This window comes from Oncorhynchus mykiss, chromosome 24 (assembly GCF_057628025.1).
Source record: "Oncorhynchus mykiss isolate SJ-2025 chromosome 24, ASM5762802v1, whole genome shotgun sequence".
NCBI lineage: Eukaryota > Metazoa > Chordata > Actinopteri > Salmoniformes > Salmonidae > Oncorhynchus > Oncorhynchus mykiss.
Window position 1 is genome coordinate 13,781,845 of NC_143045.1, and position 14,576 is coordinate 13,796,420.

The following is a 14,576-nucleotide window of genomic DNA, read 5'->3' on the forward strand; positions in this document are numbered from 1 at the left end:
GGCCAATCATGGTTTCAATTTTGGTTTCAACAGACCAGAGAATCTCGTTTCCCATGGTCTGAGAGCCTTTAGGTGCCTTTTGGCGAACTCCAAGCGGGCTGTCATGTGCCTTTTACTGAGGAGTGGCTTCCGTCTGGTCACTCTACCATAAAGTCCTGATTGGTGGAGTGCTGCAGAGACAGTTGTTCTTCTGGAAGGTTCTCCTATCTCCACAGAGGAACTCTGGAGCTCTGTCAGAGTGACCATCGGGTTCTCGGTCACCTCCCTGACCAAGACCCTTCTCCCCCGATTGCTCAGTTTGGCCGGGTAGCCAGCTCTAGGAAGAGTCTTGGTGCCTCCAAACTTCTTCCATTTAAGAATGATGGAGGTCACTGTGTTCTTGGGGATCTTCAATGCTGGAGAAATCTTTTGGTACCATTCCACAGATCTGTGCCTCGACACAATCCTGTCTCAGGGCTCACCGGACACTTTGCTCGACCTCATGGCTAGGTTTTTGCTCTGACAACTGTGAAACCTTATATAGACAGGTGTGTGCCTTTCCAAATCATATCCAATCAATTGAATTTACCACAGGTGGAGTCCAATCAAATTGTAGAAACATCTCAAGGATGATCAATGAAAACAGGATGCACCTGAGCTCAATTTCAAGTCACATAACAAAGGGTCTTAATGCTTATGTAAAGAAGGTATTTCAGTTTTTTATTTTTAATAAATTAGCAAAAATTTCAAAACGAGTTGCTTTGTCATTATGGGGCATTATGTGTAGATTGCTAAGGCTTTTTTTCTTCATTTCATCCATTTTAGAATAAGGCTGTAAAGTAACAAAATATCGAAAAAGTTAAGGGGTCTGAATACTTTCCAAAGGCACTGTGGTAAATTCAATATATATATAATTATTTATTTATTTTTAATTAGGGGGTACTGCTGCACCCCTACTTCCTGTGGCTATGAGTCTGTGTCCATGTCTAAAAAGGTACAAAAGATCCTCCACTAGAATGTTCTTTCAGGTCCTTTATTGATGCAGTTACTGATAAGCTATTGCTGTACCTTGTATACATTGCTATGAAGCCACACTCATGCCTTTTCCTTGTTTATTACAGTTTCTAAGCTAATCACTAAATTACATTTGATAGTGTAAAAGAGCTACTATATACATAGGAACTATATTTGTATCTTTAAAGTACTATTTGGTGTAATAATATGTGTTTTCCATGCCCTGTAAGTGTGAAGTCTCTGAGTGTTTTTGTTGTTGTCTGCATGTGTCTCAGCAATGTGGATATGTTTTTCAACTGTGTCAACACCAGAGGGCACTATTTATCTGCGATACGATATGTACGTCAATGTTAGAGTACCTCTGTGAATTTGAATGAACTACCTTTTGTTGAACATGCCTACAGGTGAGAATATTACCTTCGTGACTGAATACATTGAAGGTGTTTGATTTGATATTGTTATGAGTTCTGTACGTTGTTGTTTGTGAAATGGAAAAACGTGGTTACAAAAAACTATCGAGAAAAAGGTGTCCTGTATATTATTCATTTCCAGAATAGGCTACAAAAGCCCTTGAGAACACATCAGATAATACGTTTTTTAACCTCTCGTCACTTTGACCTAGCAGCTGAGTATAGTCCAGTAGAGGCTAAGATGGACCCATCTCTATGAAGCAGGCCTGCCTGAACAAATGGGCAATTCTGTGCCAAAAGGAATAGAACAAAATGGCCCATTTACCTATTAACAGAAAATAATTAGCTGTTTTTCTGACTTGCAGAGAAGAAAAATAAGAAAATCAGTCATTGATATCTGGCAGTACCAGAGAAGGTTGGTACTACAGTTGCAAGAAAAAGTATGTGAACCCTTTGAAATTACCTGGATTTCTGCATAAATTGATTAAAAAAAAAAGATCTGAACTTCATCTACTGTAACTCACACAAATACTTAAACTAATAACACACACAAATGATTGTATTTTTATTGTCTATATTGAATACATCATTTAAACATTCACAGTGTAGGTTGGAAAAATTATGTGAACCCCTAGGCTAAATGACTTCTCCAAAAGATAGTCAGGAGTCAGCTAACCTGGAGTCCAATCAATGAGACGAGATTGGAGATGTTGGTTAGAGCTGCCCTGCAATATAAAAATGTGAGTTTGCTATTCACATGTAGCATTGCCGGATGTGAACCATACCGTGAACAAAAGAGATCTCAGAAGACCTAAGATTAAGAATTGTTGACCTGCATAAAGATGGAAAGGGTTACAAAAGTATCTCTAAAAGCTTTGATGTTCATCAGTCCACATTAAGACAAATTGTCTATAAATTGTCTACTCTCCCTAAGAGTGGCCGTCCTACAAAGATGACTGCAAGAGCACAGCGCAGAATGTTCAATGAGGTTAAGAAGAATCCAAGAGTGTCAGCTAAAGACTTACAGAAATCTCTGGAACATGCTAACATCTCTGTTGACAAGTCTACGATACGTAAAACACAAAAAAATAATGGTGTATATGGGAGGACAGCACGGAAGAAGCCACTGCTGTCCAAAAAACCCATTGCTGCACGTCTGAAGTTTGCAAAAGAGCACCTGGATATTCCACAGCGCTACTGGCAAAATATTCAGATGAAACTACAGTTGTGTTTCTCTGAAGAACACAACACTATGTGTGGAGAACAAAAGACACTGCACTCCAACATCAAAACCTCATCCCAACTGTAAAGTATGGTGGAGGCAGCATCATGGTTTGGGGCTGCTTTGCTGCCTCAGGGCCTGAACAGCTAGCTATCACCGACAGAAAAAATGAATTCCCAAGTTTATCAAGACATTTTGCAGGAGAATGTAAGGCTATTTGTCTGCCAAATAAAGCTCAACAGAAATTTGGTGATGCAACAGGACAACGACCCAAAACACAGTTGTAAATCAACAACAGAATGGCTTCAACAGAAAAAAATACGCCTTCTGGAGTGGCCCAGTCAGAGGCCTGACCTCAACTCAATTGAGATGCTGTGGCATGACCTCGAGATTCGATCACACCAGACATCCCAAGAATATTGCTGAACTGAAACAGTTTTGTAAAGAGGAATGGTCCAAAATTCCTCCTAACCGCTGTGCAGGTCTGATCTACAGAAAACGTTTGGTTGAGGTTATTGCTGCCAAAGGAGGCTCAACCAGTTATTAAATCCAAGGGTTCACATACTTTTCCCACCCTGCACTGTGAATGTTTACACGGTGTGTTCAATAAAGACATGAAACATATAATTGTTTGTGTGTTATTAGATTAAGCAGACTGTGTTTGTCTATTGCTGTGACTTAGATAAAGATCAGATCAAATTTTATGACCAATTTATATAGAAATCCAGGTAATTCCAAAGGGTTCACATACTTTTTCTTGCCACTGTATATCTGGTTATACCCTGCACACCACCGGATGGACCATCTTACTCCTAAATAACTGGACCCAGAGCTGCTTCCGGTGCCTGTCCAACCCAGGATGTCCAGCAGTGGGTTTGGGCAGCTGTTGAAGCTGACAAGGGGTTTTCATATCTTATCATCACCAAGTTGAGGACTCTACAGTCACTGGACCTATAGACTTTGTTGAACAGGTACACTGTCCGTGCAATGTGATGTTTCACCAAACACAGAACGAACATCAAGCACACCGCCAGAATTGGTTATGGACTTGTTTCGAATCTCTGTCCCTCTCTCCCGGTGAATTGTCCCTTCCAGCCATGTAGAGCACTCTCATATTGAGCAGTAACAGATCAGAGTAATCATAAAAGGTTCCAGGAATCCAACAATGTCCAGAAACATGCCGTAAGGAAAGTAAGTATAGAACTGGCCAGGGTCGGTCATGTCATAGCACACAGTCATGTTGTTGATAAACCCGGTGTGGCCAAACACAAGGGTTGGTGATGTCTCTATCGTCACCAGGACCCAAACCGAGCCAGACGTTAAAACTGACAGCTTTTCGGTCCTGAACAGGAGCGCAGCAATCGGGTACCACACCCCAAAGGAACCGGTGCACTTCTGTGTGTCCAAAGCTATGTTTTAGAAAAGATTTACAAGTATATGTTTGGGTTTTCCAAAGCTTGCCTTCAGTGAAATCCTACATGATCTCTCATGACACACAGTGTGTAAAGACTGCTGCGACCAGAGATGACTGAATGCTTGAATCCCTGTTTGTTTACGCCTTGTGTCTCCTTACCCAAGCCTCAACCTGTGTGCCATTACTAAGGCATCAACGTCTCCTAGATGAATGGGCAAATAAAGGATGCTCTCCAGGAATCGATTATTACCAGGGCTACATAAACCTTGCACAGCAGAGTCCGTGGGTTACCAGAGGGCGTATGTGTAGATCAGGACTATTTTCTTGTACTTCCAGTGACAGTGTAGATGTAGCTTTGTAGACAAATGTCACACATACACACTTCTTTTCTATTAACCCAATCAGTTCCGAGACCCCCCCAAAAAAAGATGCTTTTTGTTTTTCTGACTTTAATTTATCTGCATGTCCAGACCTGATAATTAAGTGTTTAAAATTGTATTTTCAGGACAACCAGGGATACAAGTAGAACACAAAATAATTTGACATTAACAGTTGCATTCATTCGTTTTTTTTACAAATATAATAAGGTCCGCCAAAGGAAAAACCTGATCAAATGAATTTACAGAGCCTTCAGGAAGTATTCACATCCCTTGACTTTTTCCACATTTTGCTGTGTTACAACCTGAACATAAAATGGATTACATAGAGATGTGGTGTCACTGGCCTACACACAATACCCCATCATGTCAAAGTGGAATTATGTTTTTAGAAATATTTACAAATGAATTAAAAATAAAAAGCTGAAATGAGTCAAGTATAATAACCCCTTTGTTACGCTAAGCCTAAATGAGTTCAGGAGTAAAAATGTGCTTAACAAGTCATAAGTTGCATGGACTCTGTGTGCAAGAGTATGATTTTTGAATGACTATCTGATCTCTGCATCCCACACATACAATTATCTGTAAGGTCCCTCAGTTGAGCAGTGAATTTTTAACACAGATTCAACCACAAAGATCAGGGAGGTTTTCCAATGCCTCTCAAAGTAGGACCGTTATTGGTACTGTAGATGTGGAAAAAATAAAAATTGAATATACATTTGATCATGGTGAAGTTATTAATCACACTTTGGATGTAACTGGATCCTGGACGTCCTGACGGGCCGCCACAGGTGGCAAGGGTAGGTAACAACACATCTGCCACGCTGATCCTCAACACAGGGGCCCCTCAGGGGTGCGTGCTCAGCCCCCTCCTGTACTCTCTGTTCACTCATGACTGCACGGCCAGACACGACTCCAACACCATTATTAAATTTGCAGATGACACAACAGTGGTAGGCCTGATCACCGATAACAACGAGACAGCCTATAGGGAGGAGGTCAGAGACCTGGCCGTGTGGTGCCAAGACAACAACCTCTCCCTCCACGTGATCAAGAAAAAGGAGATGATTGTGGACTACATGAAAAAGAGGACCGAGCACGGCCCCATTCTCATCAACAGGGCTGCAGTGGAGCAGGTTGAGAGCTTCAAGTTCCTTGGTGTCCACATCCCCAACAGACTAACATGGTCCAAGCACACCATGACAGTCGTGAAGCGTGCACGACAAAACCTATTCCCCCTCAGGAGACTAAATTGATTTGGCATTGGTCCTTGGATCCCCAAAAGGTTCTACAGCTGCACCATCGAGAGCATCCTGACTGATTGCATCACTGCCTGGTATGGAAACTGCTCGGCCTCCGACCGCAAGGCACTACAGAGGGTAGGGTGAACGGCCCAGTACATCACTGGAGCCAAGCATCCAGGACCTCTATACCAGGCGATGTCAGAGGAAGGCCCAAAAAAATATCAAAGACTCCAGCCACCCAGTCATAGACTGTTCTCTCTGCTACCACACAGAAAGTGGTACCGGAACGCCAAGTCTAGGTCCAAGAGGCTTTTAAACAGCTTCTACCCCCAATCCATAAGACTGCTGTACATCTGGACAAATGGCTACCCAGACTATTCACATTGCCGCCACCCCTCTCCACACCACTGCCCTCTCTGTTGACATCTATGCAGAGTCACTTTAATTAACTCTACCTACATGTACATAATACCTCAAATAACTGGTGCCCCTGCACATTGACTCTGTACTGGCACCCCCCTGTATATATTGTTATTTTTTACTGCTGCTCTTTAATTACTTGTTACTTTTATCTCTTATTCTTATCCATATTTTTTGAAACTGCACTGTTGGTTAGGTGCTGGTAACTGTAAGTTCTACACCTGTTGTATTTGGCGCATGTGACTAATACCATTTGATTTGATTTGATGTTGTATCAATACACCCAGTCACTACAAACTCAGTTGCCGGAGAGGAAGGAAAACCATTCAGGGATTTCACCATGAGGCCAATGGTGACTTTAAAACAGTTACAGAGTTTAATGGCTGTGATAGGAGAAAACTGAGGATGGATCAACAACATTGTAGTTACTCACAATACTAACCTAAATGACAGAGTGAAAAAAAGGAAGCCTGTACATAATAAAAAATATTCCAAGATATGCATCCTGTTTTCAATAAGGCACTAAAGTAAAATGAAAAAAAAATAAAAAATTTGCAAGGAAATTAACTTTATGTCCTGAATAGAAAGCATTATGTTTGGGGTAAATCCAACACAACACATCACTGAGTACCACTCTTCATATTGTCAAGCATGGTGGTGGCTGCATCATGTTATGGGTATGCTTGTCACTGACAAGGATGAGGGAGTTTTTTTAATGAAAAAAGTAAATGGAATAGAGTTAAGCACAGGCAAAATCCTAGAGGAAAACCTGGTTCAGTCTGCTTTCCAACAGACACTGGGAGACAAATGTACCTTCCAGCAGGACAATAACCTAAAACACAAGGGAAATATACACTGGAGATGCTTAGCAACATGATATTAAATTTGGGCTAGTTACAGTTTTGACAAAAATTGGCTTGAAAATCAATGGCAAGACTTGAAAATGTCTGTCTAGCAATGATCAATAACCAACTTGACAGAGATTGAAGAATTTTGAAAAGAATAATGTGCAAATATTGTACAATCCAGACTTACTCAGAAAGACTCACAGCTGTAATCGCTGCCAAAGGTTATTCTATCATGTATTGATTGGGGTGTGAATACTTATGTAAATGAGATATTTCCATATTTAATTTTCAATAAATCAGCAAAAATTCCTAAAAACATGTTTTCACTTTGTCATGATGGGGTATTGTGTGTAGAAAATTGATTTCATCTGTTTTGCTTTCAGTCTGTGTCGTGTCTTTACCATCATTAAATGAAGATTTTTTGTTTTTATCAAAGATTCTCTGTAATTAGTATTACGCGATTAAACTGATTAATCATGTAACTGTAATTAACTAGGAAGTCCAAGGAAAATATTCAGATTACAAAGTTATAATTTTCCTAATATAACTTTTCAGATATTTTCATATCTGATCAATAGTCTTCTGAATGAATGACTTATTCTTTATTTTATCTCACGTTAGTCTCATTCTCATTTGTGCACACACAAACAAACAAAGTAAATATGGTTACAAGAAATGATAGGGGAATGTGCCCTAGTGGGCTAAACCGGCATGGCAGCTTGGTGTACAAAAGGGAAGTGGGGTTCGACTGAGATAAGACAACACACAGTTGATAACTACAACATTTGAAATGCTAATCCTTTGCACATGAACGCTCACGCATTCGGGAACAATTGCAATCAATATATATATTTACGCTCAGTGTGTCGTCGGGGTCTCTGTTGAAAAGTTTGTTTCTGTTGGAGAGTTTGTCCGCCCTCTCTGTCGTGGTTAGAATGGATAGTTCAGAGTGACATTCATTCATGTCGTTATGGATAGATGTTTCGGCGGTTGTCGGTCTTGATACGGTTCAATGATACCGAATTCCTAGCTGCAGACTAGTAATTAATATCAAAGACTTGTTCTTATTCTGTCGGTATCGATAGTCTAAGAATTTAACCATGTGGTATGGTTAAAAGATTCAGCCATCTACTCAAGCTGGTCTGCAACCTTTGTCCTCTCGTAATTGAGGGAAACATGGTCTGTTGAGAAATTCTCAAAGTGGGGTTTTTATTTGGGAGTTGTAGAAAAGGGCCTGTCCCAGGATGCCTGACCCTAACTGGGCTCATGGGCGGTCCTTTGATTTAGTTAAACTCAAAAGGGAATTGGAGTTTCCTTCATTAAACAGTCCAAAATCACATTACACAAGTGTACAAACAGTTTCATCCTCACTCATTCATCTTATACAACAATTAGATGTAAACCTCATATCTGAGGCTATTATATAAACAGCGTTACGGTAATGTGGTCGTATTGTGGACTACAGGATCGTGGACTACAGGAACAGGAGGGCTGAACACGCCCCCATTCATCGATGAGCTGTAGTGGAGCCTGGAACAGCTTCTACCCCGAAGCCAAAAATACTGCTGAACATTTAATCAAATGGCCACCCGGACTATTTACATTGCATAGTCACTTCACCCCTACCTACATGTACAAATTACCTCGACTAACCTGTACCCCCGCACATTGACTCAGTACCAGTACCCGTACCCCTGTATATAGCCTCGTTATTGTTATTTTATTGTGTTACTTGTATTTTTTACTTTAGTTTACTCAGTAAATGCTTTCTTAACTCTATTTATTGAACTGCATTATTTGTTATTTTTTTTATTTCACCTTTCTTTAACCAGGTAGGCTATTTGAGAACAAGTTCTCATTTGCAACTGCGACCTGGCCAAGATAAAGCAAAGCAGTGTGACACAGACAACAACACAGAGTTACACATGGAGTAAACAATAAACAAGCCAATAACACAATAAACAAGTCAATGACACAATGACACAGTAGAAAAAATAAAGTCTATATACAGTGTGTGCAAAAGGCATGAGGTGGTAGGCAATAAATAGGCCATATGAGCAAATAATTACAATTTAGCAGAAATAGGGAAATAAAAGTCTCCAACTTCAGCGATTTTTGCAATTCGTTCCACTCACTGGCAGCAGAGAACTGGAAGGAAAGGCGACCAAATGAGGTGTTGGCTTTGGGGATGATCAGTGAGATAAGGGCTTGTTGGTTAAGGGCTTGTAAGTAAGCAGTTCACAGTAAGATCTACACCTGTTGTATTCAGTGAATGTGACAAATACAATTTGATTTGATTTGATAATTACTGTGTAAGTCTATGGAAGGGGGTGAGAACCTTGAGCCTCCTAGGTTTTGTATTGAAGTTAATGTACCTAGAGGAGAACAGAAAATAGTCGTCCCCTGGCTACACCATGGTGCTAGAGAGTGCTGTTGAGGCTACCTTCGTTACAAAATAGGGTGTTTTAATCAGTTATTCGGTGATCTAAAAAGGATAACTTTTGTAACATTTCATTGTTTTTGTTTTTATGAAATTCACTGAGTAGGATGGTGCACATTTTTAGAGGCCAATGGTGGTGGTGGTGGTGGTCATACCCACTTTTCTTACCTTACTCATCAGAGAGGAGCTGTTGTGTCTAGTCCCCAAAGATGCCATGGTTGTGACGGCAGACACACACAACTCCTTGACTCCAGCTACTGGCTGCTCTGTAACAGATGGACCTTACCTGCTTTTGTCCACTTTGCTTACCTGGTTTAAGTTAGGTAAAACCTAACATAACTGACCTGCCTTGATCAATAAAATCACACTAAGCTACATTTAAAAGGCTAAGCCAAGAAGCTAAACTGATGAGGAATTACATTGTTTCCAAGTTAATGCCACTGATAATAACATATCTGGCTACTTACTGTTGGAGACCCACAGAAAGTCAGTCTACTCAGACCATCTCAAGCCGCCTACAAATATATTTATAACTAACCCAAGATAGTTCCTCTCAATGGGAGCTAATTCATTATAGTGGGTTGAACAAGCAAGGAGGTGGGCAGCGCCAAGCACTAACTAGCGAGATCCTATTGGCGTTCTGGCATGTATTTGAATATTTCTGTGAAGTGTGTGTGTGTAAGAACTCAATTCGCCCTTGCTGCCCTTGTAAACAACGCAATTTTAAAACTTTGGCAAAGGGCCACGTCTACAAAACTTAGTGCAACCTGTTTCGTAATATATTTTTGGGGAACAGAAAACTATTCAGTTCGGGCTTTTCTTCATTGAGAAAATCAGCAGAAAGTGTTTCCAGTTCCCTCTCGCGCCATACTCTCCCACTGACAGAGATTCCAACCGGATGCTTCAGATTTATACATCCGGTGAAACATCTGGCTCCTTGTTCTATCTGTGCCGCCTATTTATAGGGTTGGGCACTGTCATACATGACACAATATACTGCAGCGTTTTGCTGTCATTACATTGACAAACTGTAATCATCAATGTGCTTTGATTTTCATGAGGACTTTTCGGAAGAAAAACATTAATGGCCACAAACAAGGACACCTCAGACAAGCCTAAACCTTCATCAGTATTCTATTGTCAAATAAATACATGGTATTCAATCTATGTGCCCAGCACATTCATCTCCCATGTCTGACTCCATGACTGGCGACTGAAGGTCCACTGGCGGCACATGAGGATTGTAAATTCCTTCCCGGTTAGCCGTAAGTGAGGTAATATATATTTTCCCGCCATGCTTTGCAGAGAGAGCTAACAAACTGGTGATTTATGTTGATTACAGGACTAAATTACTCCCCCTTTGCCGCGACACACATGCAGTATATAGCCTATCATACACGACCCTAACATCTTATTGGATGAGAGAACAATTCCCAAGTCGGCTCTTTCTGACAGTGGGGCTACTCTACTGCACTCTCCGCTGCTGTCTCTCTATCTGACCGTGGCATAGCCAGCTATGTTGAGGACCGGCAATTATCGGTTAGTCAATCATATTATAGGCTGTTGATGCGTCATGCATGTTTGATAAGTGACGTATTCTGTTTCAATTTAGTTTGAGTAATGGAATCCTACATCAAGCTCTAGCGAGCAGAACAAGCTCTATAGGTTTTTGCCAGCACCTATATGGAGAGACCTACTATAGTCAGCTGCTTCTCACTCGGAGACATCTCTATTTTACAGTGAAAATTTGGACATTAGGCTAATTGGCATAACTTTGGCTTGTGTCATTCCAGGAACATGTTTCAAGGGGAAGGCACGGGGCTGCGTGGCGGGAGTCTGGCTGGCGCGCGGGAAAGGAAGCGTTTTGCCCTGTGCATCAACCAGGTAGGCTACACATCAGTATCCAGCAGTCACGTTGCTGTTTCAAATGCATTTACGTCAATCGTTTAAAGATTACATTGTAGCCTATGCGTTAATGACTTACGCCATGTTTACGATTATTCTGTAACCTACCTATGGTAGTTCTATGATTTTGAAATGCATTTTTGTTAATTATTGTTCTGGGTCGTTTTGTGTGTATGAACTTCCGTTGGCTGATTTCAGGTGATTTGAGCATTGCTGGGATTGATAATGTGTTAAGAGTGGTCTCTGGGCACACAGAAAAGCCTTCCACTACTAGAACATAATTTTAGTCTCCTTCAACAGCTGTCTACTGTGCAAAAGGTAGCCTACAGTGAAGCTGAAAGTCTTCCAATCTAGCACTCAGTTGCACCAAGTTACAAAAACCCAACCAGCTCAATTAAGGCTGGGAGCTGTTCTTTCAGCACCATGGACAGCGAAGCCCCGTGTCTGTAGTCTCTCTCACTCTATCTCTCGCACTCATACTTTCATTGTCATCCAACTGTCATTTAATGAACTGTCTACCAGCCAATTCAAATAATACAGTAGACTGAATCAATTCCGTGTGTCATTCATCGTTGATTTCGAGTTGTGTGCTGGCACTTTTCTCCATCTGCCAGCCGCAGCTGTAAAAAGGTCTCCTTAAAATCCTGTCCACCAACCTCCACACTCCAAACAACATGTTCCAGTCGAGAAAAGGCAAATGCAGACGACCTCTAACTCCTTAATTAAATCTCTGAATACAATCTGATTCATTTAGTGCATCTAAAGAGATAACCTAGGCCTATTTGTGCATAGGTGTTACATGAGGGTTACCAGCAGAGTTTCACCACTTTTGGTTCATGGGAGAGAAGGCACATTTTATTTTCTACTGAAAATGATCCTGGTGATTAGCCCCAAATTAATGGGAACAGCTCTTGCCTAAACAAGTCTATATGCTGCGCAGGAATAATAGTCACAAGACTCACACCAAAGTTGACAGTCTGACACACAGCGGAAGAAACAGCTTTCAACGCTTGATCTATTTGTCTGTGTGTGTCGGTGCGTGTGTCCGTGCATGTGTGTGTCGTGCGTGTGTGTGTGTGTGTGTCCGTGTGCGTGTGTCAGCCTACAACAAATCCACCTGGCCGCGCGCAGCTCGTGAATATGTAATGCCAATGATATAGTGCAGCGCTTTATTAGGCTTGGGGGATTATTGAGAACGAACGCCTGAAAGCACAGCCCAATCCCGTATCTTCTAACGCTGTGCTATGTTATACTCACGCTGTCAGTGTGGTGATCACATGTTGTGCTTTTCGTCCCTGTTCACTTTGTTAGTTTTCATATATATAGGCTACTTGGTTGTTCACAACTCTCATTCTAGATCAATTATGTTTTTTTGTAGCCTTCTTACACTCCTGCAGGATAGGATAGTGGGCTATAGGATCTCCTAACATTGTACAGTCTTAGCAACTACAGACTGGTGTTAGTTACCCACAGCATTAATCCACTCAAAAATAATTCCTAATCGTTCCAATCAGCAGCCGGCTAGACTCAAACTATTTGATTTGTATTTGAAAAATGATTTGATTTGTATTTTGTAAAATGTGAAGAAATCAGTAACCTCTAGCCCCTACAGTGACCAGAGGATGTTTATACAGCCAAGACAAGGAGGACCTGCTTAGAATACTATTCACTAATTTAAATGATAAGATAACAATTCCAGAGTATGGTACCTCTGTATCTGACAGAGAATTATGTGAGGTGCGGCAGTGGGGAGGGTGAAGGTTATCGCGGTGTCTTGTGTTGTATAGATGGATTTCAGAATTAACCTGGAAGAATCCTTTGAAGGGTGTAGGTAGAGCACTGGTCCACTATATCCCATTGAACATGTAGTTAGTGAGTTTACAGGATTAATGAAATTCTGCCTAGTGGAGTTGGTATGGTAGTGACATCGACTATAAAAGCCTATAATGTGTGAAGGACGGGGTCATATTTCAGAAGTACATTATCGTCTCTCTACGTTTCCCCCGTGGGACTCCACTATGCTGACTGCAGTCTGTGTTACCGCATGGGACTCCACGCTGCTGAGTGCAGTCTGTGTTACCGCGTGGGACTCCACGCTGCTGAGTGCCGTCTCCGTTTCCCCGTGGGACTCCACTGTGCTGAGTAACATCTCCGTTTCCCCGTGGGATTCCACTTTGCTGACTGCTGTCTCCATTTCCCTGTAGGACTCCACTCTGCTGAGTAACATCTCCATTTCCCTGTAGGACTCCACTCTGTTGAGTAACGTCTGCATTTCCCTGTGGGACTCCACTCTGTTGAGTAACGTCTCCATTTCCCTGTGGGACTCCACTCTGTGGAGTAACGTCTCCATTTCCCTGTAGGACTCCACTCTGTTGAGTAACGTCTCCATTTCCCTGTAGGACTCCACTCTGTTGAGTAACGTCTCCATTTCCCTGTAGGACTCCACTCTGCTGAGTAACATCTCCATTTCCCTGTAGGACTCCACTCTGTTGAGTAACTTCTCCATTTCCCTGTGGGACTCCACTCTGTTGAGTAACGTCTCCATTTCCCTGTAGGACTCCACTCTGTTGAGTAACGTCTCCATTTCCCTGTAGGACTCCACTCTGTTGAGTAACATCTCCATTTCCCTGTAGGACTCCACTCTGCTGAGTAACATCTCCATTTCCCTGTAGGACTCCACTCTGTGGAGTAACGTCTCCATTTCCCTGTAGGACTCTACTCTGTTGAGTAACGTCTCCATTTCCCTGTAGGACTCCACTCTGTTGAGTAACGTCTCCATTTCCCTGTAGGACTCCACTCTGCTGAGTAACATTTCCATTTCCCTGTAGGACTCCACTCTGTTGAGTAACTTCTCCATTTCCCTGTGGGACTCCACTCTGTTGAGTAACGTCTCCATTTCCCTGTAGGACTCCACTCTGTTGAGTAACGTCTCCATTTCCCTGTAGGACTCCACTCTGTTGAGTAACATCTCCATTTCCCTGTAGGACTCCACTCTGTTGAGTAACGTCTCCATTTCCCTGTAGGACTCCACTCTGTTGAGTAACATCTCCATTTCCCTGTAGGACTCCACTCTGTTGAGTAACGTCTCCATTTCCCTGTAGGACTCCACTCTGCTGAGTAACATCTCCATTTCCCTGTAGGACTCCACTCTGCTGAGTAACGTCTCCATTTCCCTGTGGGACTCCACTCTGTTGAGTAACGTCTCCGTTTCCCTGTAGGACTCCACTCTGTTGAGTAACGTCTCCATGTCCCTGTAGGACTCCACTCTGCTGAGTAACGTCTCCATTTCCCTGTGGGACTCCA

General features: G+C 41.9%; 1 protein-coding gene and 1 pseudogene across 1 annotated transcript in view; one reads left to right on the forward strand and one right to left on the reverse strand.

Moving 5' to 3' along the window:
• Window positions 1-2,347: 2,347 nt before the first annotated feature.
• On the reverse strand, window positions 2,348-9,584 carry LOC149972371 (P2Y purinoceptor 3-like; annotated as a pseudogene).
• Window positions 9,585-10,662: 1,078 nt separating this feature from the next.
• LOC110503785 (schwannomin-interacting protein 1) overlaps window positions 10,663-14,576 on the forward strand; it is a 320,215-nt gene continuing 316,301 nt past the window's right edge. Inside the window, exons 1-2 of the mRNA XM_036961845.2 lie at window positions 10,663-10,907; window positions 11,162-11,252. Of these exons, the coding sequence (XP_036817740.1) occupies window positions 10,885-10,907; window positions 11,162-11,252 (114 nt within the window). The 5' untranslated portion in view covers window positions 10,663-10,884. The remainder of the gene's footprint in view (window positions 10,908-11,161; window positions 11,253-14,576) is intronic.